Raw genomic sequence first — 22199 nt, 5'->3', positions numbered from 1 at the left:
CCGTTTCCTATCCACAGTAGGAGGGAGGGAAGAGTCTCCATAGGGGCAGGCCTCATCTTTAAGCCTCCCACTGTTACTTCTCGTTTCTATGACTGAAGCAGCCCACGAGTGTGAGTTCCTCGAGACAGCCCCTCCCCTCCTGGTGACATGTTCTGAACCTTAATAAGGTCCGTGAATCTCTCAGTAGCTCACAACCTGGAGTCAGGGCTGAGACAGAGCTCAGCCACAAAGGGGCAGTGGGAGGCGCGAAGACAGGCCCCTGCTGGAGCAGATCTGGGAGAAGCTCAAAGTTTCTGGAAGAACAGTGACAGGTAGGCTCACTTCTCTGTCTCAGGGGTAGGAGGGTGTCCACTTGGCAATGCTACCCCTTCTTGTGTGGTCCAATCCTCTTTCTTCCCTTCTCTTCATCTCTCAACCTCTCTCCCATTCTCTCCATCTCTCAACCTCTCTCTCCCCTTCTCTCCATCTCTCAACCTCTCTCTCCACTCTCTGATAAATCCCCTTCAACATCTTCCTCAACTCTGCCCAGAGTCCATGCTGTAAATTCTGGCATCGGGTGAGTGAGGTTCTAGAAATTTCTATTGCCTCACTGACTCCCACCCAAATTTCCCTCTCTTGTGATCAATATCTTTTTCATTCTCTCCCTCACTCTCCCTTTCTCTCATTCTCTGCCTCTCCCTTTCTCTCTCTGCCTCCCTTTCCCTCACTACCAAAGTATCCCTCCCTCTCTCCCACTACCAATACTCCCATCTCTCTCCCTCTGCACCTTTCACTCATATTCTCATATACCTTTCACTCATATAGTCCATCTCTATCTGATTATACATTCTCTCTCTCTCCCCATTGCTCGCACTCTTTGACTTGCTTTCTCTGTCTCCCAGACAGAACCCTTCCATTCATTTCTTTCTCAATCTCGTACTCTCTCTCCATCTCTCCAGTGCTGTTTTTCAATGCAATTGTGCATTCACAGAGATGTCCCACACTGAAACAAGGCCTTCCAAACAACTCATCCAAACCAACCAATCTCACTTGTTGAGCTGATCCTGTTTGCTTGCGTTAGCTCCTGTATCCCTGTAAACGCTATCTATCCATCACGGTCTAAGTGCCTCCTAAACGTCGTAATTGTTGCTGCCTTGACCACTTGTTCTGTCCTGCCGTGATTTAACTTTCCAAATTCACCTCGAACTTGTCTGACTTAAATTTCATCTGCCATTCCTTTGACAGACAGTCTGAAATAAGGACACACCAGTAGAGCCATTACATCTTTGCTCCATCCTGTTATAACCTTACACCAACCTTCTTTACTGCCCACCACACCACCCATTTTTGTGTCATCCACTAATTTATTAATCATGCACCTCCATTCTCATCCAAGCTGATTGTACAAATGACAAGCAACACTGACCCCTGACCCCTGACCCCCGGAGCACACCACTGACCACAGGCCTCTGATCCTTCCATCTCCCATTTTAGATCCCAGTCGCTCGCTCACCCTAGTTCCCATGTGATCACACCTTCCTAAGCAGACAATGAACCATCGCCCTCTGCGAATATGTGGTTCCTCCACAGACAGAGTTAAGTGCACTAAGTTCCTGGGAGTCCACATCACAGGTGACCTCACCTGGTTCCTTCATATCACCTCCCTGAACAAGAAAGCTCTCCAGCGCCTCCATTTCCTAAGAAAATTGAGGCAAGAAAGACTCCCTCTCCCCCCCCCCCCCATCTCCCCATCTTAACTGAATTTTACAGGAGCACCATCCTGACAAGCTGCCTCTCCATCTGGTATGGGAACAGCAGAGCATCGGACCGGAAGTTTCTACAAAGGGCTATGACAACGGCCGAGAGGATCATAGAGGTCTCCCTAACACTCAACGGGGACATCTATCAGGAGAGCTGCACATGCAGGGCCCTTAGTATTATCAACGATCCCACCCATCCATCCAGCATCCTCTTTGACTTTCTACCATCAGGCAGGAGACTCTGATCCATAAAGTCAAGAACGGTTGGGATGGGAAACAGTTTCTTCTCCCAGGCCATTAGGCTTCTGAACTCCTGAATTCTGAACAAAATTCAGCTGTTGCATTGTATTCGAAGTGTCACTGGTTAATCTGTTTCACACCTTACAATATTTGATATTAATGCACTTCAGCTTGTTATTATGTGTGATTCATCTGCAGATTTTATTCTGGTGGAATAAATTCTTATGGTGGAATTCTTCATTAAGATGGAGAGTGACATAGTTAATTCAGAAACAAAGGTTCTGAACTTAAAGAAGGGTAACTTTGAAGGTATGAGATGTGAATTAGCTAAGACAGACTGGCAAATGATACTTAAAGGATAAACGGTGGATATGCAATGGCAAGCATTTAAAGATCGCATGGATGAACTACAGCAATTGTTCATCCCAGTTTGGGAAAAGAATAAACTAGGGAAGGTAGTGCATCCATGGCTGACAAGGGAAATTAGGGATAGTATCAAATCCAAAGAAGAAACATATAAATTAGCAAAAAAAAAAGCAGCACACCTGAGGACTGGGAGAAATTTAGAGACCAGCAGAGGAGGACAAAGGGCTTAATTAGGAAAGGGAAAAAAGATTATGAGAGAAAGCTGGCAGGGAACACAAAAACTGACTGTAAAAGCTTTTATAGATAAGTGAAAAGAAAAAGATTGGTCAAGACAAATGTAGATCCTTTACAGTCAGAAACAGGTGAATTGATCACAGGGAACAAAGACATGGCAGACCAATTGAATAATTACTTTGGTTCTGTCTTCACTAAGGAGGATATAAATAATCTTCTGGAAATAGTAAGGGACTGAGGGTCTAGTGAGATGGAGGAACTGAGGGAAAAACATGTTAATAGGGAAGTGGTGTTAGGTAAATTGAAGGGATTAAAGGCAGATAAATCCCCAGGGCCAGATGGTCTGCATCCCAGAGTGCTTAAGGAAGTAGCCCAAGAAATAGCGGATGCATTGGTGATAATTTTTCAAAACTCCTTACATTCTGGATTAGTTCCTGAGGATTGAAGGGTGGCTAATGTAATCTCACTTTTTAAAAAAGGAGGGAGAGAAAAACCAGGGAATTATAGACTGGATTGTCTGACATCGGTGGTGGGGAAAATGCTAGAGTCCGTTATCAAAGATGTGATAACAGCACATTTGGAAAGAGGTGAAATCATCGGACAAAGTCAGCATGGATTTGTGAAAGGAAAATCATGTCTGACGAATCTTATAGAATTTTTTGAAGATGTAACTAGTAGAGTGGATAGAGGAGAGCCAGTGGATGAGGTGTATTTAGATGTTCAAAAGGCTTTTGACAAGGTCCCACACAGGAGATTAGTGTGCAAACTTAAAGCACACGGTATTGGGGGTATGGTATTGATGTGGATAGAGAATTGGTTGGCAGACAGGAAGCAAAGACTGGGAGTAAACGGGACCTTTTCAGAATGGCAGGCAGTAACGAGTGGGGTACCGCAAGTCTCAGTGCTGGGACCCCAGTTGTTCGCAATATATATTAATGATTTAGATGAGGGAATTAAATGCAGCATCTCCAAGTTTGCTGATGACATGAAGCTGGGCGGCGGTGTTAGCTGTGAGGAGGATGCTAAGAGGATGCAGGGTGACTTGGATAGGTTAGGTGAGTGGGCAAATTCATGGCAAATGCAATTTAATGTGGATAAATGTGAGATAATCCACTTTGGTTGCAAGAACAGGAAAACAGATTATTATCTGAAAGGTGGCCGATTAGGAAAAGGGGAGGTGCAACGAGACCTGGGTGTCATTGTACACCAGTCATTGAAGGTGGGCATGCGGGTACAGCAGGCGGTGAAAAAGGCAAATGGTATGTTGGCATTCATAGCAAAAGGATTTGAGTACAGGAGCAGGGAGGTTCTACTGTAGTTGTACAAGGCCTTGCTGAGACCGCACCTAGAGTATTGTGTGCAGTTTTGGTCCCCTAATCTGAGGAAAGACATTCTTGCCATAGAGGGAGTACAGAGAAGGTTCGCCAGATTGATTCCTGGGATGGCAGGACTTTCATATGAAGAAAGACTGGATCAACTAGGCTTGTACTCACTGAATTTAGAAGATTGAGAGGAGATCTTATTGAAACGTACAAAATTCTAAAGGGATTGGACAGGCTAGTTGAAGGAAGATTGTTCCCGATGTTGGGAAAGTCCAGAACGAGGGGTCACAGTTTAAGGATAAAGGGGAAGCCTTTTAGGACTGAAATAAGGAAAAACTTCTTCACACAGATAGTGGTGAATCTGTGGAATTCTCTGCCACAGGAAACAGTTGAGGCCGGTTCATTGGCTAGATTTAAGAGGAAGTTAGATATGGCCCTTGTGGCTAAAGGGATCAGAGGTATAGAGAGAAAGCAGGTACAGGGTTCTGAGTTGGACGATCAGCCATGATTGTACTGAATGGCGGTGCAGGCTCGAAGGGCCGAATGGCCTACTCCTGCATCTATTTTCTATGTTTCTATGTTTACCTTCATAAGTTACCGTGTTATGTGTACTACTGTGTTTCACTTTCTGGTTCAAGGAAACATCTCATTTCTATATACATTATATGTCATGGTCCGGATCGGTTCCCCTTTAACTTTAGTTAGGTTGCGTTATGATCCGGACCATTGACTCCTTGTTCTCTTCTAATTCCGTTTCACGTGTCCCTTGAGCTTAGCCATTAAGGTACCCTACTCCCGACTGGAACCGGCAGTTTATAAACCCCTGGCATTAGCTGTTCGGGGCGAGAGTGTGAGGAAACATTAGAAAGATGCCGTCTCTACCACAAGCCAGAGTTATCCAGCCCGCATCGGAGTGCCGGCAATTCGCCTTCCTTCGCCAGAGTGGGTCTGGGCAAGGTCAAACTGCCAGGGGTCAGTTGAAGGCGGAGTCCAGGTTCGACGTTCCGGTCCTGTGTTTGGTGTCCACGTTTCTGGCTGCGGCAATCCACGGTGTCCACGTTCTGGCTGCGGCAAATCAAGGTCCCAGTCTCCAGGTCCATGGTCTGAGGCGGTCCCAGTTCCCTGTCTTCAAGTCCAGGGTCCGCGGCGATCCAAGTTCCAGTCCAAGTCCAAGGTCCGCGGCGGTCCCAGCATGCCCGCGATAATCCAAGTTCGCAGTTTCCAAATCCACGGTCCGTAACCGCCCCAGTCCCTAGTCTCCTAGTCCGAGGTTCGTGTTTCTCTTTGTCCTCCTTGATTTCCCGGTTCTCTGTGTAGCGAGTAATAAACACTATTTTATTGAACCTAAAAAAGACGTGTTTGTGTCCTGCTTGTGGGTCCTCTCCCAGCACCCTTGCCCCCACCTTGTAACATTATATGGCTACGTTATATGCATGTATATAGTTAACTGACAATAAATTTGACTTGACTGGGATTGCGCAGGACTTGGTAGACCCGTCCACCACTCTGCCGTCATCAGTTCTCTTGGGCATCTCTTTTAAACACTGACTAATTGATGAGACCTGTGCAAAGCCATGCTGATTTTCCCAAATCAGTCCTTTCCTTTCCAAATGCAGGTAGACTCCTGTCTCTCAACCCCTGATGGCAGGCTCACCCACCTATACCTGCAGACCTTCTCAAACAAAATCACAACATTAGCCCCTTCCCTCAACTGGGATGAAGGAAAATACAATTTCCTCCCTTGCTTCCTACAGTGTCTTAGGATGCACTTGGTCTGATCCCAGGTATTGATTCACCTTTATATGCTTCAAGACACCCAACAACTCCCCGTCCCTTCCTAATATCAATATTGTTCCAGCACTGTTCTCTTCCCTGAACTCACTGCCTTCCAGGAGTATCCCCACAGTAAACACTGACAAGAGAATTCACATAAGACCTCAAGTATTTATGAAGTGTCCATTAAGATCACTTGATAACAGATGGGCAGTGGAGTTCCCTGGGTCAGGATCTGGTCCGGTGCTTTGTTAATAAAGTCATTGCTAATCAGCACAGAAACGGGTCCTTTGGCCAAAGTTGTCCATGGTCCCATTCTACACTTAGTCCATATCTTTCTCAGCCTTTCCTACCCACATCCGTATACTTATCCAAATGTCTTTTATGTGCTATTATTGTACCTGCCTCAACCGCATTCCCTGGCAGCCATATACATACAACCCTCCAGAATAAAGTCCTATCTGGCTGAACCAGTCCCTATAACTCAGGCTCTCCAGTCCTGGCAACTTCCTCATTCATCTTCTCAAAGTTCAAACCAAATTTTATTATCAAAGTACAGTTATGTCACCATAGACAACCCTGAGACTCATTTTCTTGTAGACATACTCAGCAGGTCGATAGAATAGTAACTCTAAGAAGATCAATGAAAGATCAAAAGAGTGCAAAAGGCAACAAACTGTGTAAATGCAAATATAAATAAATAGCAATAAATAACGAGAACATGAGATAATGAGTTAAAGAGACCTTGAAGTGAGCTCATTGGTTGTGGGAACATCTCAATGGATGGGCAAGTGAGGGTAGTCATCCCCTTTTGAGGGGTAGTAACTGTTCTTAAAGCTGGTGGTGCGAGTCCTGAGGCTCTTGTTCCTTCTACATGTCCTTTCTTTGTTTCGTGACTATCTGGAGAATACTAATTTCAGAGTTGTATTTGGATACATGCTTTGATAATAAATGAACATTTGAGAGGAGCAGTGAGAGACAGCGAGCCTGTGGGATGTCGAACTGATGGGATGGACTGTAGTTTTTGATGAGCTCTCGATCTTGGTCTCTTTGGGGGCTTGCATGGTGGGCGATGGAGGGCAGGCCCTCTCTGCTGGAACAAGAGGGAGGAGGTGGGAGGCTGGAGGGTCAATCCTTTTGCTGCTGCTGTTCATGGGAGGGGGAACGGGGGCTTTGGGGTTCTAACATTTCCCTGTCGTTAATTCTTTGGGGTTTTTCTTCTGTTCCATGGGTGTCTGTGCAGAGTAAGAATTTCAGGTTGTATACATTCTCAGATATTAAATCAAACCTTTCGATGAAGAACCCATGGAAGTGAGATCGTTCGTTGTGGGAACATTTCAAAGTTGTGACACGTGAAGTTGAATGAAGTTATCCCCTTTTATTCAAGAGGGTTAGCAACTGTTCTTGAACCTGGTGGTGTGAGTCCTAAGGCTTCTTGTCTGTATTATTACCAGTTTAATGACGTTTTTCCTAAAACAAGGCAAATAAAACTGTTTAATGCTGAGTAATGTGAAGAATGGTGGGAAGAATGAGATTAGGAAATCAAAAGAATAGAAGGACAAGAGAAGCAAGGACAGAGCGATCTGGGAGTACAGGTCAAAAGCTCCACCCAACATGGTGGAAAAGTGATCTGAAATCTTGGACCACCAGACAAGGACGGAGGTTTGAGGGCTTTGTAGAGGGTCCGGGAGAGATGTACCTGAGTCACTCCAGTCAACAGGAAGAGAGTGGAGGAGCTGAGGAAGTCTACAAGCACATCCTACATGGGTTGACCCATCGGTAGGAAGGTCCCACGTGGGGCTTTATTGTGTCTTCTTTTACCTGATTTGACCAACACCATCCCTGAGCAAGACCAGATCACAAAATGTTGGTTGTGGGACATTCACAAAATGGTGGCCACCATTCCTCCCATCACATAGGAAGGGCAAAGACAATGTTCTTGACTCATCCTAGTTCAAATACATTTCTTATTTTAATTCCTTCAGGTCCTCTATGAAGGGGTTGTTCATGGGAAGGTCCCTTTCTGATGGCACGGATGGTGGGGAGGGGTGAATGTGTGATGCCATTGGTGAACCCCATCTCCCATTCTCATTACAGATTGACCGCCCTCCGTTGATCGAGGGAAGACCTGTCAACATTGCGATGGATGCTGGGAAAGGATGGAAAATGCGAACTTTGCTCTGGGCTCTCCTGTTCCTGGGGGGTGTGGGGGCTGTCTGCCAGATAGCCAGGTCCAGACAATGCCACCGTGCGTCCCCAGTACCAGGGAGCAGTCTGGCCGGCGAGGGTTTTGATGTGGTAACGTTGGACCGCAAAGGGGTGTACGTGGTGGACGTGGAGAGCTGGAGTCATCCAGGGGGGGCCTGCAAACTCTGCAGGAATACTCTGATGAGGGGTAGATGGCAGCGTCTCCCCCTGGCCGTGGTGGATTGGCGAGCCCAACGTAGATGCCAACGGGCTGTAAAAAGCAGGCTCTTCCACTCAGCCTCTGACTTTAGCAGTTCGGTCAGCTCCAGTGTGGATAAAAGCTGGAGTGTTGGCCTGGGGATATCCAAATATTCAGTGTCAGTAGGTGTAACAGTGGCTGGCTCCAAATCTCGGGCCATGTCCTTTGCCTACAGTAAAGGCCAATCAGCCCACTACAGCTTTTCCAGCCAGAAGTTCCATTGTCGCCTTTACCGTTACCGCCTGAGGAACCCACCCCCTCTGGCATCTGAGTTCTCCAACCAGCTCAAACAAATCACCAGCAGCTCCTATGCGGGTGCCCGGCACCAGTATCGCCAACTAGTGCAGACTTTCGGGACACATTACATCCAGTCAGTGGAGCTGGGTGGTTCCTACGAGGACGTGACGGCCATCCGCACCTGTAAGGCCCTTTCTCAGGGCCTCACTGCTACTCAGGTGAAGAACTGCCTCAGTGTGGAGGCCAGTGTTAGCGTGTTAGGATTTGGCCATACATCAGCTCAAGCAGATTACTGCAAGAAGCAGGCCTCGTCCCATACCCATTCCCACAGCTTCCACCAGGCCTTCAGCGAGAGGCTGACAGAAGTCTCAGGAGGCCATAGTACTGGGCACACAGACATCCTCTTCTCCAATTCTCGGGCCTTCACCAGCTGGATGAACAGTCTGACGGCCTCACCAGGCATCATACACTACCGGCTGGCCCCCCTCCATTTCCTGCTGCCCAGAACCGACATTCGCCAGAAACATCTGAGGCGCTACCTCAGAGAGTACATTATGGCCAACGCCATGAAACGTAACTGCTCCAGAACCACCTGCCCCTCTCCTGGGAAGAAAAGCCGCTCTAATCGCTGTTCCTGCCTATATCTGGAGAACTCCTTGATGGACCGTCAGCCCTGTGCCAAGCAGAAGGGTGCAGGGCACCTGGTTGTCACTGTAATTAGTGGCTCCGGTCTCTGGGGTGACTATCTCTCTGGCACTGATGGTTTTGTGGTGGTCTATTATGGTAATGCCAAAGGTCAGACCAGGGTGGTGGACAACAACAACAACCCTACCTGGAACGCCACACTGGACCTGGGGGAGGTGGTTGCCCGCAGCTACATGAAGCTCATCGTGAAGGTCTATGATAAAGATGTCTGGGGGAATGACCATCTGGGGACCTGCAAGGTGCCTCTGATCTCTGGTGTCACCGATCACACCTGCCACCTTAAGCATGGCAAGGTCACCTACCAAATGTCCTTCATCTGTGGCCACCAATTGCAGGGTAGCACCTACCACCAGTATGCCCCGAGTGCAGGGGCCCATGAGTTCACCGGGCTCCTGTGGACCAACCAGTCCTTCCACTCGTCTGACTCCCCCACCGCCCTTTCCTCAGGGAATGCCCTCCTCAAAGTTATCTACCCCTGACCTTTGACCTCTCACCAACCTCACTCCCAGGTCCAACGCTGCTTCCTATTGCCACAGTACTGCTATCATACCACCCTCCCCTCTTTCCCTCTCCCCCATTCATCATTCCCATTGCCCAGATATTTGCCCTCTATTCTCCATGACCCTGTACCCATCATCCTCGGTGTCTCATCAGTCCCATTGCCCTGACCTTTCCCCTCTCACCCCAAGGAACAATTCTCTCCAGGACTCCTTCATCACATTCATGCCCATGAACCTCCATTACCGAGGTCACATTGTCTTCAGTTCAATCTCCTGACCTTTGCACTATCACCCTTAATAGTCCAGGTCACAATATCTCATGCTCCCCCCCAGTCTCAGCCTCTGAGAGAGAGACCCTACATTTCACTCACACCTCACCAATTCCTCAGATTCTCTGGGCACTAGGAATTCCCAGTGGGAATGGGAGTCCCGGCTTGCCTGACTGCACCAAGCTTTCAGGCACTGGTGTTTGAGGGTACAGGGTGGGAAGGCCATTGAGGACACAACCTCTCTGTATCTGTCATATTGCCACTGTATCACCCCAGCAGAAACCCCTCACCCCAACAAAGACCTGTATTGGAGGGAAGGTGCCCAAACCAGCTTGCCAAACCGCAGGCAGCTTAATGGCTTGAGCGTAACGTAATTTACAGATCCGCTAGACCCGTGCAGGAGGTGACTGAGAGCAGGCTCCATTTCCCATAATCCTGTTGCTGACAGGGGACCAACTGGAGAGTCTCCGACTGACTTGTGTCCCAGAACGGGTGGCATGTCGGAGCAGAACCATCATCACAGGAACATCGTACACCTCCCTGTGCACGAGAAGCTTTGCAAAGAGATGCTTTGGAGACAGAAGAGATTGTCTGATTGCCTCTTGCCTTCTTTGTACAACTTGTGTTTTTGCAATAAACATCACTGAGCATCATTTAGCCTTTGGGTGTGAATGGTTACCGTGGAGATGTGAGATGTGGAGATCCAGGGTGGTGAAGACAGGAACGTGGGATAGGGAGGGGGAGGGGAGGAAGGGTATTGTCCCCAGTGGGGTTGATGGAAGGAACACAGGAGACTGGAGAAGCAGGAATCTCCCTGACAGAGATCAGCATCACAACACGCACCACAGAGACCGTCCAGGAGAGACACCGTCTTTACCAGGGGTCTGTGAGTGGGAGAGATTTACTCTTTAAAAGCAATCTGGGATGATAAACAGAATCCCTCTCTGATGGGAGACGGTCACTTTCCACCAACCATTCCTGCTCTTCACCTCAGATCTCCACCTTTACAAGTTCACATTTTCCTCTCTCTCTCCCTCTACCTCTCCCTCTACCCCTCCTCCCCCCTTCATCTCCCTCTCCCTGGTCACAAACAGATCATAACGATACACAAGTCAGAATTCCTATGCAGGCCTGTCATTCCTGTCACCACCTGTAAAACCACACTGAAAGGCCACACAGAGTTGGTGTTTGAGATAACGGGCGATTTATTCAAAAACTGGTGTGCACCAGGAGACCAGACAAACCTCATCTACTGAGCATGAATTTGGTATGGCTTTTACACTCCTGAAAAACTACATTTTGATAACAGAATGGTGGCTACAGTAAGACTAAGTGTCTGAGTCCTGATTACACAATAAATTACAGGCAAAGAGTCATAGAAAAGTGCAGCGCAGAATCAGGCCCTTCAGCCCACCTTGTCTGACATTTTGATCTAACTAGGACAACCAATATACTCTTTACCTAAATTGATGCAATCCTTTGAACAATATGGTCAATTATCAGGATTCAAGATAAATATAGATAAAACCCAATTACTTTCATATTACTATAGCCCACCAAGAGAAATTGAAAGTAGATACTCCTGGGCATGGCACACAGAGTCTTTCAAATATTTAGGCATCATTATGCCAAAAGATTTGGCAAAATCATCAGAATGTAATTATCAGCCTTTATATAAAAAAATTAAGGAAGATGTGGCAAGATGGAACCTGATTCCTTTTTTCAGTCTCAGTTCAAGGATTGATTCTATTAAAATGAATATACTGCCCAGACTGTTATATCTTTTTCAGACCCTACCAATAGAGATTAATCAAAATCAATTCAATGAATGGAACAAGATGTTATCAAGGTATATTTAGCAGGGTAAAAGTACTAGAGTTCGTCTCAAAACTTTGCAATTAGCAAAGGAAAAGGGGGTGGGGCCTACCTTCTCTTAGAGATTATTATTTTGCAGCACAGTTGAGATCTGTGATATGTTGGTGCAACCCATCATATGACGCTCAATGGAAAAACATTGAGGAGCGGGTACTTCCCATCCCCATGCAAGCAATTTTGGCTGATAACAACCTGCAAAGGTACATAAATACAATTTTGGGTGAAATTGACTCTTAAAATATGGAAAACTACTAAAAAAGAATATAATCTGGAGGGAGATATTGCAATTCTCAAATGGTGTGCATGTGACTCGGATTTTACACCAAATAAATTGGATGCTAGATTTAAGGACTGGATAGCTAAAGAAACAACAGTTCTTTGCAACATAATGAAAGAAGGAACGTTGTTCAGTTTTGAAATGCTTAAAGAGAAACACATATTAGAAAAACAAGATTTTATTGGTTTTTACAGATGCAACAATATGTTAATAAGATGCTTAAAAATGTAACCAAGGCAAGTACATGCTTGATAGAGCTATTTAGAAAAGCATATAATTCAGATAATAGTAGAAGAATAATTTCAAGCATGTATAAGGAGTTGTCAAATCTTAAAACACATTCGACTTCATACATTAAAACAAAATGGGAGAAGAAGGGAGGGATAATTATATCTGAGGAAGAATGGACAACAATATGGAGGTATCAATGGAAGTGTACCTGTTCACAGAAATGGAGGGAGTTTGGATGGAAAAACTTGATAAGATATTTTATTACACCCTCTCAGAAATCCCATTATGATAGCAACCCCCTGTTTGCTAGAGAAATTGTGGAAATCAAAATGCAAATCATTATCATATTTTTTGGGACAGCCCTGTTATCAAAAACTATTGGAGGGGGATACACAATGCCCTACAAGACATCTTTGAATATGAAATACCCTTAGAAAGTAAGACAATATATTTTGGATACATACCTCAAGAATGGTTGAAAAGAGATAAATAATTAATGAATATACTTTTGTTGGCTGGTAAAAAGACTCTTACTAGGAAATGGTTGTCACAGGAGAGCCCAACTTTAAATACATGGATGGAAATTACAATGGACATTTACAAAATGGAAAAGATAACAGCATCTGTTAATCATAAGCCAAAAGAATTTGATTCACACTGGGAAAAATAGTTTAATTACATAATTCCTCATAGGCCTGATTTTATTCTCACAAATCAATGAATATGTTGTAAAAAAAAATCACTCCCTACTTGTACATAGTTCTTTCCTTTTGCTTGTTTTTTTCTTTCCACTCTTTTCTTTAAGTGTATACCTCAGATAAATACTTTGTGGAGATTTGTGATATATATGATTATATGATATAAATGTACAATGTCTGAAATACATCTTATGGAAATGCTTGTTTGATGAACTTCAATAAAAAAATAAATTACCAAAAAAAAGCAAGTTAATACTAATCGGGAAGCTGTTGGTAACAAGAGGAGGGATCTGGGTTTGGGGGGGTTTTACTCCCATTATGCATTGTATACTGTTCCTCCACCCATGCTGCACGAGGTACCTGGAAGCCTCTGTATTGTAAATATTATTTGCCGTCCCAGATAAAGATGTTCTTTTGGCCATAAAATTGTCGTGGTCTTTTGTAAAGTAGAAGATACCACAATGATTGTTCTTCGTAAATTTTACTGCCCTTCTTCTGGGCAGTGTCTTTACAAGACGGGTGACCCCAGCCATTATCAATACTCTTCAGAGATTGTTTGGGTGGAATCAGTGGTCGCATAACCAGGACTTGCGATATGCACCAGCTGCTCATTCGGCCATGGGTTCTTGTGACCCTGATCGGAGAGGGTGAGCAGATGCCGCACCTGCGTGCTAGCGGAGGGAAAGAGCGCCTTACACCTCCTTTGGTAGAAGCAAATCTTCACCCTGCCATTAGTAATATATTAGTGAAGAGAATCTTGGATAGGCCCGTGGATGAAAGAGAAATGGACAGCGATATGGGGGGGAGGGGTTAGATTGATCTTAGAGCTCATTAAGAGGCCTGCACTGTTTTGTGTTCTGAAAGAACACTTAAGATTTGCGGGAGAGATAAACATCGAGACTGTTGTTGAAAGAAGGGGGCTTTGTGGTCCTAAAGTTTTCTATCATTCATGCTTTGGAGTTTTTTTTCTGTTTCGAGAATTCTGTGAAGAGTAAGAATTTCGGGTTGTGTACCCTATACATTCTCTGTTAATAAATTGAACCATTGACACAATGAAAATTTAAAAACACATCTGCAGATGCTGGACCTCTGAAATAAAAATGGAAAATACAGCAACAGTGTGTGTGGGCATGTAAGAGAGGCAGAACAGTGACAGCATGACAAAGAAGGAATAACTTATACTTTTCATCAGTCAAGGCAATGAGCAGAAATGGTGGCTGCAGAAGACCATCAGACAGTAAGATACAGGAGAAGAATTAGGCCATTCAGCCCATCGAGTCTGCTCTGCCATTTCATCATGGCTGATCCATTTTCCCTCTCACCCCCAATTCGCCACCATCTCCCCATATCCGTCACTCCCTGACTAATCAAGAATCTATCGATGTCTGCCTTAAATTTCCCCAACGCTTTGGCCTCTCGACTGGGAAGTGTCACTGGAGAGTGAGGCAGAGGTAATGTTTCAAGCCAGGTACTGCAAAGCCTTCAACTGGGAATATTGCCTCTGTCTCTGTGAGGAGCAGCTGGACATGAGAAATTCAGTCGAGATTGCAGAATAAGTGTGATGCACGGAGTGTTTGTGAGTGAAGCTCCAGCAGCCGTCTCCTGAGGTGACAGTTTCTGACGAGCCGCCTCACACGTTTCTCTGTCGGTGTCTGAGTGTGTACGTCAAGGTCTCTGTGGAGTTGACAGTGTGTGAGTGGCTGTCCTGGGAGTGAGGGAAAATCAATTAAATTTGAACATTCAGTTCAAAGAGAATTCTAGAGAGAGATGTGCTCCGGGTCTCCAGAACAGGGTCAGACCACAGCGAGTGAGCAAAGAAGATTGCAAACAGATATTACGCTTGCCTGCACACTGTACTGACTGGGTTCTCGTTACACACATCAATGTCTGCAGACACTGTCTCAGGGGAGATCTGTATACTGACCAATGTCTCTCAGTCCCTCTCTCTCAGGGGGAGATCTGTACACTGACCGGTGTCTCTCAATCCCTCTCTCTCGGGGGAGATCTGTACACTGACTGGTGTCTCTCAGTCCCTCTCTCTCAGGGGAGATCTGTACACTGACTGGTGTCTCTCAGTCCCTCTCTGCCTGTGGTGAACGACATATACCTGTCTGGACGCCCCCTGCTGACTGCTCCTGTGGCTCCTCCCACAGTCCCCTGTATAAAGGCGATTGAGGTCTGAGCCCGGCCTCTCTGTCTCCAGGATGTAGTATGGTGGTCAACCATTGCTTGTTCCTTCTTCCACACTGTGGCACTGGAGTTCTTTGTCTCGTTGTTGAGGAGAGCCAGGTTGTTACTGAAGTTGAGGTACATGACGTGATGGTGAGGGTCGTTCCAGTAGTTACAGACGGAGAAACACCGCCCGAACTGCGTGTAGCAGAAGTGGTAGAGGTTGCTCTTCACGTACTTTGGAAAAAACCATTTCAGGTAATCGGTATCTCCGTACCGTCCGAGCAGAGGGGCTGACAGGGTGATCAGTGTGTGCACATTGTGGTCCGGCATGGTGGAGAGAATTCCCCGACAAATCAGGCCACCTTGGGAGTAACAGATCATGTGTACCCCATTGGCTGCCTTTTGCATGGTGGGGACGATAGCTTGTTTGAAGCCTTCCACCTGACTCCACAGCGACTTCAGGCTCTGTGTCCGGTCGAACAGGTCAATGATAGTCATACTGGTTCCAGGATGTGACTGGTTGATGTAAGTTTGGAGCGTCAGCAGGTCACCGGGGCTGTCGAACAAGCCGTGCACCACGATCACCGGCTTGTAGCTCCGGGTAACTTGCAGTACAATGGCGACAGAAGCCGCCAGCAGCAGCCGAGGGAACATGCCTGCCTCTGCGACAGGTTCTTGGACCTCTGGAAACGCCGCGGCCGCCTGCTGCGCCTGGCTGTCCAGCGGTCACACACGCCCCGACCCGCTCAGACGGTCCGCGGTGCCAAACTCCCCGCACTGGGCTTTTGCGACCCTCGAGTGGAGAATTTTGTGCATAACAGCGGGGTCAGTTGCACAAATTCCTCCAAGTATGAGTGGAAGCATGCAAGCCAGAGTTCAAAGGCACGAGCTCCTTCAGGGTCTTGGGGATCCAAATCCAATCTTTCCACTGCTTGTTCCTTCTTCCAGTCAATAAAAGCTGATATCTCGCCTTTACGTCTCAGAGTGAGTTATTGATGGTGCATCAATTTTATTGACTGGAAGTTTTAAAACATGGAAACCGTCTACGCAAGACATCGCTTAGCTGCCCAACAGCAGCAGCCTGCAGAGTCGAGCGCCCGTTTCTCTGAGCCCTACAGACACTCGTCAGGACTTGTGACTGTAAAACGCTCATGGCGGAACAGCATGCGGAGCTGCTAATACGAGACGCTTTTGTTACAGGAATTAGGTCAGTGTATGCGCGCAAGCGGCTGCTGGAAAATGCCGATCTTACCTTACACTCGGCGATCAAGACGGCCGACACGCTGGAGGCTGCGTGTGAGACGTGGGGGCCGCCATCTTGCATGCCCGGATGTGGTCGGTCATCTTCGTCGGCGTCAACATGTCCCGCCCCCGACCCACCGGGGTTTACCGGGCACCAAGACGGCTGTTCAACTCTGGCCACTGTAACCCTCGACCAAAGCGCCCCACACTAGCTTGCAAGGTCAATGATGGACATCCTGGTGGAGGGGCACAGGACTAGCTGCCTGTTTGACATGGGCAGCACTGAGAGTTTTATTGACCCGGACACAGTGCAATGCTGTGGACTCGTGACACGGCCGGTAAGTCAGAGGGTCACCTTGGCTTCTGGGTCGCATTCCACAGACATCAGGGTGGGTTGTGTAGCGACATTGGTGGTGCAGGGCACAGAACATCAGAACTTTGCACTACTGGTCATGCCTCAACTGTGTGCACCTGTGCTATTGGGGCTGGACTTCCAGAGCCATCTCAAAAGAGTGTGTTCGAAAATCCCAACTCGCTATCCTTGGGTATGTCGTGGAAAACGGGGGCATTGGCCCTGATCCCAACTGTATGCGCCCCCTGTTAGGACTCCCTCTTCCCACCACTCTCAAAGCCCTCAGACGGTGCCTGGGCTTCTTTTCCTATTACCCCCAATATGCAGATAAGGCCCACCCCCTGGTCAAGTCTACCACTTTTCCCCTCTCTGCTGAGGCCTGCGCAGCCTTCAGCTGCATTAAAGGGGACATTGCCAAAGCAACGATGCATGTGGTGGACGAGACCATTCCCTTCCAAGTAGAGAGTGACGCCTCCAATTTCGCGCTTGTTGCTACCCTCAATCAGGCAGGCAGGCCAGTAGCATTCTTTTCTCGTACCCTTCAAGGCTCTGAAATTCGGCACTCCGCGGTGGAGAAAGAAGCCCAGGTCATAGTGGAAGCTATTAGGCACTGGAGGCACTATCTCGCCGGCAAAAGGTTCACTTTGCTGACTGACCAACGCTCAGTTGCATTCATGCTCAGCAACCAACAGCGGGGCAAAATCAAAAATGATAAAATTTTGCGGTGGAGAATAGAACTCTCCACCTACAACTTTGACATCCTGTACCGGCCTGGCAGACTCAATGAGCCCCCTGATGCCCTATCCCGGGGAACGTGTGCTAGCGCACAGCTCGACCAGCTATATGCCCTTCATGCACATCTTTGCCATCCGGGAGTCACCCGATTTTACCATTTCGTGAAAGCCCAGAACCTGCCGTACTCCCTGGAGGACATCAGGACAATGTCCAGGGACTGCCAAATCTGCGCTGAGTGCAAACCGCACTTCTACCGTCCTGAAATGGCGCAACTTGTCAAGGCCACCTGCCCTTTTGAGCGACTGAGTGTTGACTTTAAGGGCTCCCTTCCCTCCACCGACCGCAATGTCTACTTTCTCAATATTATCAACGAGTACTCGCGGTTCCCCTTTGCCATCCCCTGCCCCGACACCACTACCACGTCCGTCATAAAAGCCCTGCGCCAGCTCTTCACTCTGTTCGGACATCCCTGCTATATCCACAGTGATAGAGGGTCCTCCTTTATGAGTGACGAGCTGCACCGGTACCTGCTAGCTAGGGGCATTGCTACAAGTCGGACCACGAGTTATAATCCCCGGGGAAATGGACAGGTGGAGAGGGAGAATGCCACAGTGTGGAAGGCCACACTTTTAGCCCTTAAATCAAAAGGGTTGCCGGTCTCTCGATGGCAAGAGGTCCTCCCTGAGGCACTCCACTCTATCCACTCCCTGTTATGTACGTCCACCAATGCCACCCCTCACGAGCGCCTATTCTCTTTTCTCAGGAAGTCTGTCACTGGGACCACCCTACCAGTTTGGCTGGCGTCCCCAGGGCCAGTGCTGCTCCGGAAACATGTGAGGAGTAATAAATACTCCCTGCTGGTAGAGAGGGTTCACCTTCTACATGCGAACCCCCAGTATGCCTACATGGTCTTACCTGATGGGCGGGAGGACACGGTCTCCATCCGCGACCTGGCGCCCACAGGAGCAGCAGACCACTACCCCGAACACTCCCCGGTAACTATGAACCCTGTATCCGAGGTGACACCGCGCACACCAAGCCCTACACAGACTCCTCACGAGACTCCTATACCGGGCGTCTCATACACCCATATACCAGGCGCCTCACACACGCATGAGGGATCACTGACGCCTAGTGGGCTGACATCTCCAGTTAGGCCAGAACCAGCACAACCTCCGTCTCCGGTGCAAGCACCACCGGCACCTGTGCAATCACCACCACCGGCTCCTGTGCAATCACCACCACCGGCTCCTGTGCAATCACCACCACCGGCTCCTGTGCAATCACAGACGGGGCTACGTAGATCGCAGTGACTGATTCGACCACCTGATAGACTTAACCTGTAAGTATACTTGTAAGAAACTTCGCCACATGGGGACTCTTTTTTTTAAAAGCAAAGGGGGGTGGTGAATGTGGTGAACTACATATACCTGTCTGGACACGCCCCCTGCTGACTGCTCCTGTGGCTCCTCCCACAGACCCCTGTAGAAAGGCGGTTGAGGTCTGAGCCCGGCCTCTCTGTCTCCAGGATGTAGTATGGTGGTCAACCACTGCTTGTTCCTTCTTCCAGTCAATAAAAGCCGATATCTCGCCTTTACGTCGCAGAGTGAGTTATTGATGGTGCATCACTGCCTCAGGGGGAGACCTGTACACTGACCAGTGTCTCTCAGTCCCTCTCTCTCAGGGAGAGACCTCTGCCCTCACTGCTGTCTGTGTTACTCTGCAATGGCTATTTGATCTTTCTGTGCACTGGTTACGTTTGTGGCCAGGGCTGTTTTACCCAGAAGCCTAAAGGCACACAATCAGCGGTTCAGGAACAGCTTCTTCCTCTCTGTCATCCGATTCCTAAATGGACATTGAACCCTTGAACACTTTTACAATACAGTATATATTATTTCTGCTTTTTGCATGATGTTTAATCTATTCAATATACATATACTGTAATTGGTTTATTTATTTGTTCATTTATTTATTTTCTCTCTGCTAGATTATGTATTGCATTGAACTGCTGCTGCTAAGTTAACGAATTTCAGGATACATGCCACTGATAATAAACCTGATTCTGATTCTGAAAAATCCCCGATGACCATTGTAACATTGCCCTTTTGACATGCCTTTTCTTTCTCCCATTATAATTTGTAGCCCACACCCAGGCTACTGTTCGCAGACCTGCATAAGGGTCAGTTTCGTAACTCCACACTGATCCCAGAATCTGACAGCTCAGAGCTGAGTCCTTTAACCCAGTGAGACTGTACGGCCCAGCAAGCAACCATCTACCCCAGAGGTTCCTGACCCTTTCTGTGCCACGGATCCCCACCATTATCTGTGGGGTCTGGGAACCTACACTGACTAAACCCATTCTAATCAGCTTCCCCTCCCCCACCCCGGGTTCTACCCTCACTGACATAACCAATGGCCTGGATTTCGTGGGGGTGGGCGAAAACTGATTCATTGCTGGGGAGTCCCACAGTCACAGGGTCAACATACAAACTCCACAAAGAGAGGGCTGGAGGTGAGAGGGGGAGGTGCGAAGGGGCTGATCCACTGGCTGTGCCTCCCCCAACCCTGCTACTGGTTGCTGTGATCTAAGGCTGGGAGACACTAGTTAACACCCTGACAGACTGTCTCCTGGATCCTGATGGAGGGGGCAGGTGTCAGTGCCCCCATTGCCCACAAATCTGAAGACATCACAGCCCATTTTAACTCCACCCTTCACCAGGTGCCAATGATCCCTCACTTTCCCATCATGTCTTACCTCCAGAAACAGCCTGTGAGACCGGAGAAACGGCTTGTGTGTGGGAAGTTACCTAGGCCCAGAACCAGCCATCACCCATTACCTAGGCCCAGAACCAGCCATTACCCGTTACCTAGGCCCAGAACCAGCCATCACCCATTACCTTGGCCCAGAACCAGCCATTACCCGTTACCTAGGCCCAGAACCAGCCATTACCCGTTACCTAGGCCCAGAACCAGCCATCACCCATTACCTTGGCCCAGAACCAGCCATTACCCGTTACCTAGGCCCAGAACCAGCCATTACCCGTTACCTAGGCCCAGAACCAGCCATCACCCATTACCTTCGCCCAGAACCAGCCATTACCCGTTACCTAGGCCCAGAACCAGCCATTACCCGTTACCTAGGCCCAGAACCAGCCATCACCCATTACCTTCGCCCAGAACCAGCCATTACCCGTTACCTAGGCCCAGAACCAGCCATTACCCGTTACCTAGGCCCAGAACCAGCCATTACCCGTTACCTTGGCCCAGAACCAGCTATTACCCATTACCTAGGCACAGAATTGCTGATTCATTTCTCTCCACCCTTCACCAGGTGCCAATGCTCCCTCACTTTCCCATCATGTCTCACCTCTGGAAAAAGCCTGTGATACTGAATATACGGCTTGGGGGTGGGAAATTACCTAGGCCCAGAATCTGCCTGGCATTGGTGTTCAACTTAAAACGAAGCTAAAATTAGAACTGACTTATGCAGCCTCAAATTAAACTCTACTAGTATCCGTGGCCAAGGGGACAGGACTGAAGCCTCAGTGTGAGATTGTCTGGTGATATCTCAGAGGTGGTGGTCAGCAAGACTGGAGTCACAATAATGCAAAGTGACACCAGAAGGGTGATAAATACCACTGGCTGAGGAGGGAGCAGAAGGTGCAAGGCAAAGAATGACAAGGTCAAAATGACCGATGGCAGAGAAACACAAACACCAGTGAGTGTTCAGATCTCCCCTGAGTCAGAGAGACGGGGACACACCGGTCAGTGCACAGATTTCCCCTGAGGCAGAGAGGGACTGAGAGACACCGGTCAGTGTACAGATCTCCTGGTGAGAGAAAGGGACTGAGAGACACCGGTCAGTGTACAGATCTGTCCCTCAGAGAGAGGGACTAAGTACATTGAGGCGTGTGGTTTTTGTTTTCGAGAAACCAGACAGTTTTGGGTCCAGGCATGTGTGAGATCTCGACACAATCTCCATCACACTCTGCCTGTAGATCGACACTGTTCTTGGAACCAGGAGCACACTTATTACCTACAATGGTTTCTAGAAGTGAGCGGCCCAATGGGAGGAGGGGCTGCACTGGGCCTGGTGTTGGGTAATCAGCCTGGCCGGACGACTGACCTTTCAGTGGGTGGTCAGTTAGGGAACAGTGACCACAACTCCTTAAATTTCAGGATAGCTACAGATAAGAATAAGTATGGTTCTTGTGGGAGAATCTTAAATTGGAGTAGGGCGAATTACGAGGGCATTTGGCAGAAACCATACGTGTTAATTGGGAACACCTTTTATCTGGCAAGTCCACTTCATACAAGTGGAGGGTGCTTAAAGATCAATTGCACAGAGTACAGGAAAGGAATGTTCCTGTTAGAAGGAAGGATGTGAATGGAAAGATTAGAGAACCTTGGACATCCAGTGGGCTGATGAATTCAGTCAAGAAAAAAAAGGAAAATACGTAAAGCTTCAGAAGTTTGGATCAAATCGAGCATGAGGATTACAAAGTAGCTAGAAAAGAAGTCGAGAAGAGATTTGGGAAAGCCAGGAGGAAACATGGGAAGTCCTTGGCAAGTAGGATTAAGGTGAATCGGAAGGCATTCCATACAGACATCAAGAGCAAGAGGATAACTGGGGAGAGGGTAGGACCACGCAAGGATAAAGGGAGCAACATTTCTTTGGATGCAGACAATATGAGTGAGGTATCAATGAGTTCTTTACTTTAGTTTTTTCCAAGGAAAAGGACACGGAGGACCAGGAGATCAGTGCTGAGTGTATAAATACGTTAGG

General features: G+C 47.7%; 2 protein-coding genes across 2 annotated transcripts; one reads left to right on the top strand and one right to left on the bottom strand.

Moving 5' to 3' along the window:
• The first annotated feature begins 204 nt into the window (after nucleotides 1-204).
• LOC132382751 (perforin-1-like) lies at nucleotides 205-10478 on the top strand. The gene is made up of 2 exons (XM_059953201.1): nucleotides 205-311; nucleotides 7772-10478. Exon 2 carries the CDS (start codon nucleotides 7817-7819, stop codon nucleotides 9539-9541), a length of 1725 nt encoding a protein of 574 aa, XP_059809184.1. The 5' UTR covers nucleotides 205-311; nucleotides 7772-7816; the 3' UTR covers nucleotides 9542-10478.
• A 4666-nt stretch (nucleotides 10479-15144) lies between these two features.
• Nucleotides 15145-15738, bottom strand: LOC132382725 (lysosomal thioesterase PPT2-A-like; the record flags this gene model as incomplete). Its single annotated transcript, XM_059953176.1, has 1 exon — nucleotides 15145-15738. A coding segment is annotated over exon 1 (594 nt), but the record flags the coding sequence as incomplete, so codon positions are not given.
• Between the last annotated feature and the right edge of the window lie 6461 nt (nucleotides 15739-22199).

Source organism: Hypanus sabinus, chromosome 29 (genome assembly GCF_030144855.1).
Source record: "Hypanus sabinus isolate sHypSab1 chromosome 29, sHypSab1.hap1, whole genome shotgun sequence".
NCBI lineage: Eukaryota > Metazoa > Chordata > Chondrichthyes > Myliobatiformes > Dasyatidae > Hypanus > Hypanus sabinus.
The sequence above is the reverse complement of the archived record's forward strand: the minus strand, read 5'-3'. Positions and strand labels throughout refer to the sequence as shown.

Excerpts from the sequence above, each read along its gene's own strand:
- LOC132382751 (XM_059953201.1), top strand. The coding sequence starts at position 7,817 with ATGGATGCTGGGAAAGGATGGAAAATGCGAACTTTGCTCTGGGCTCTC.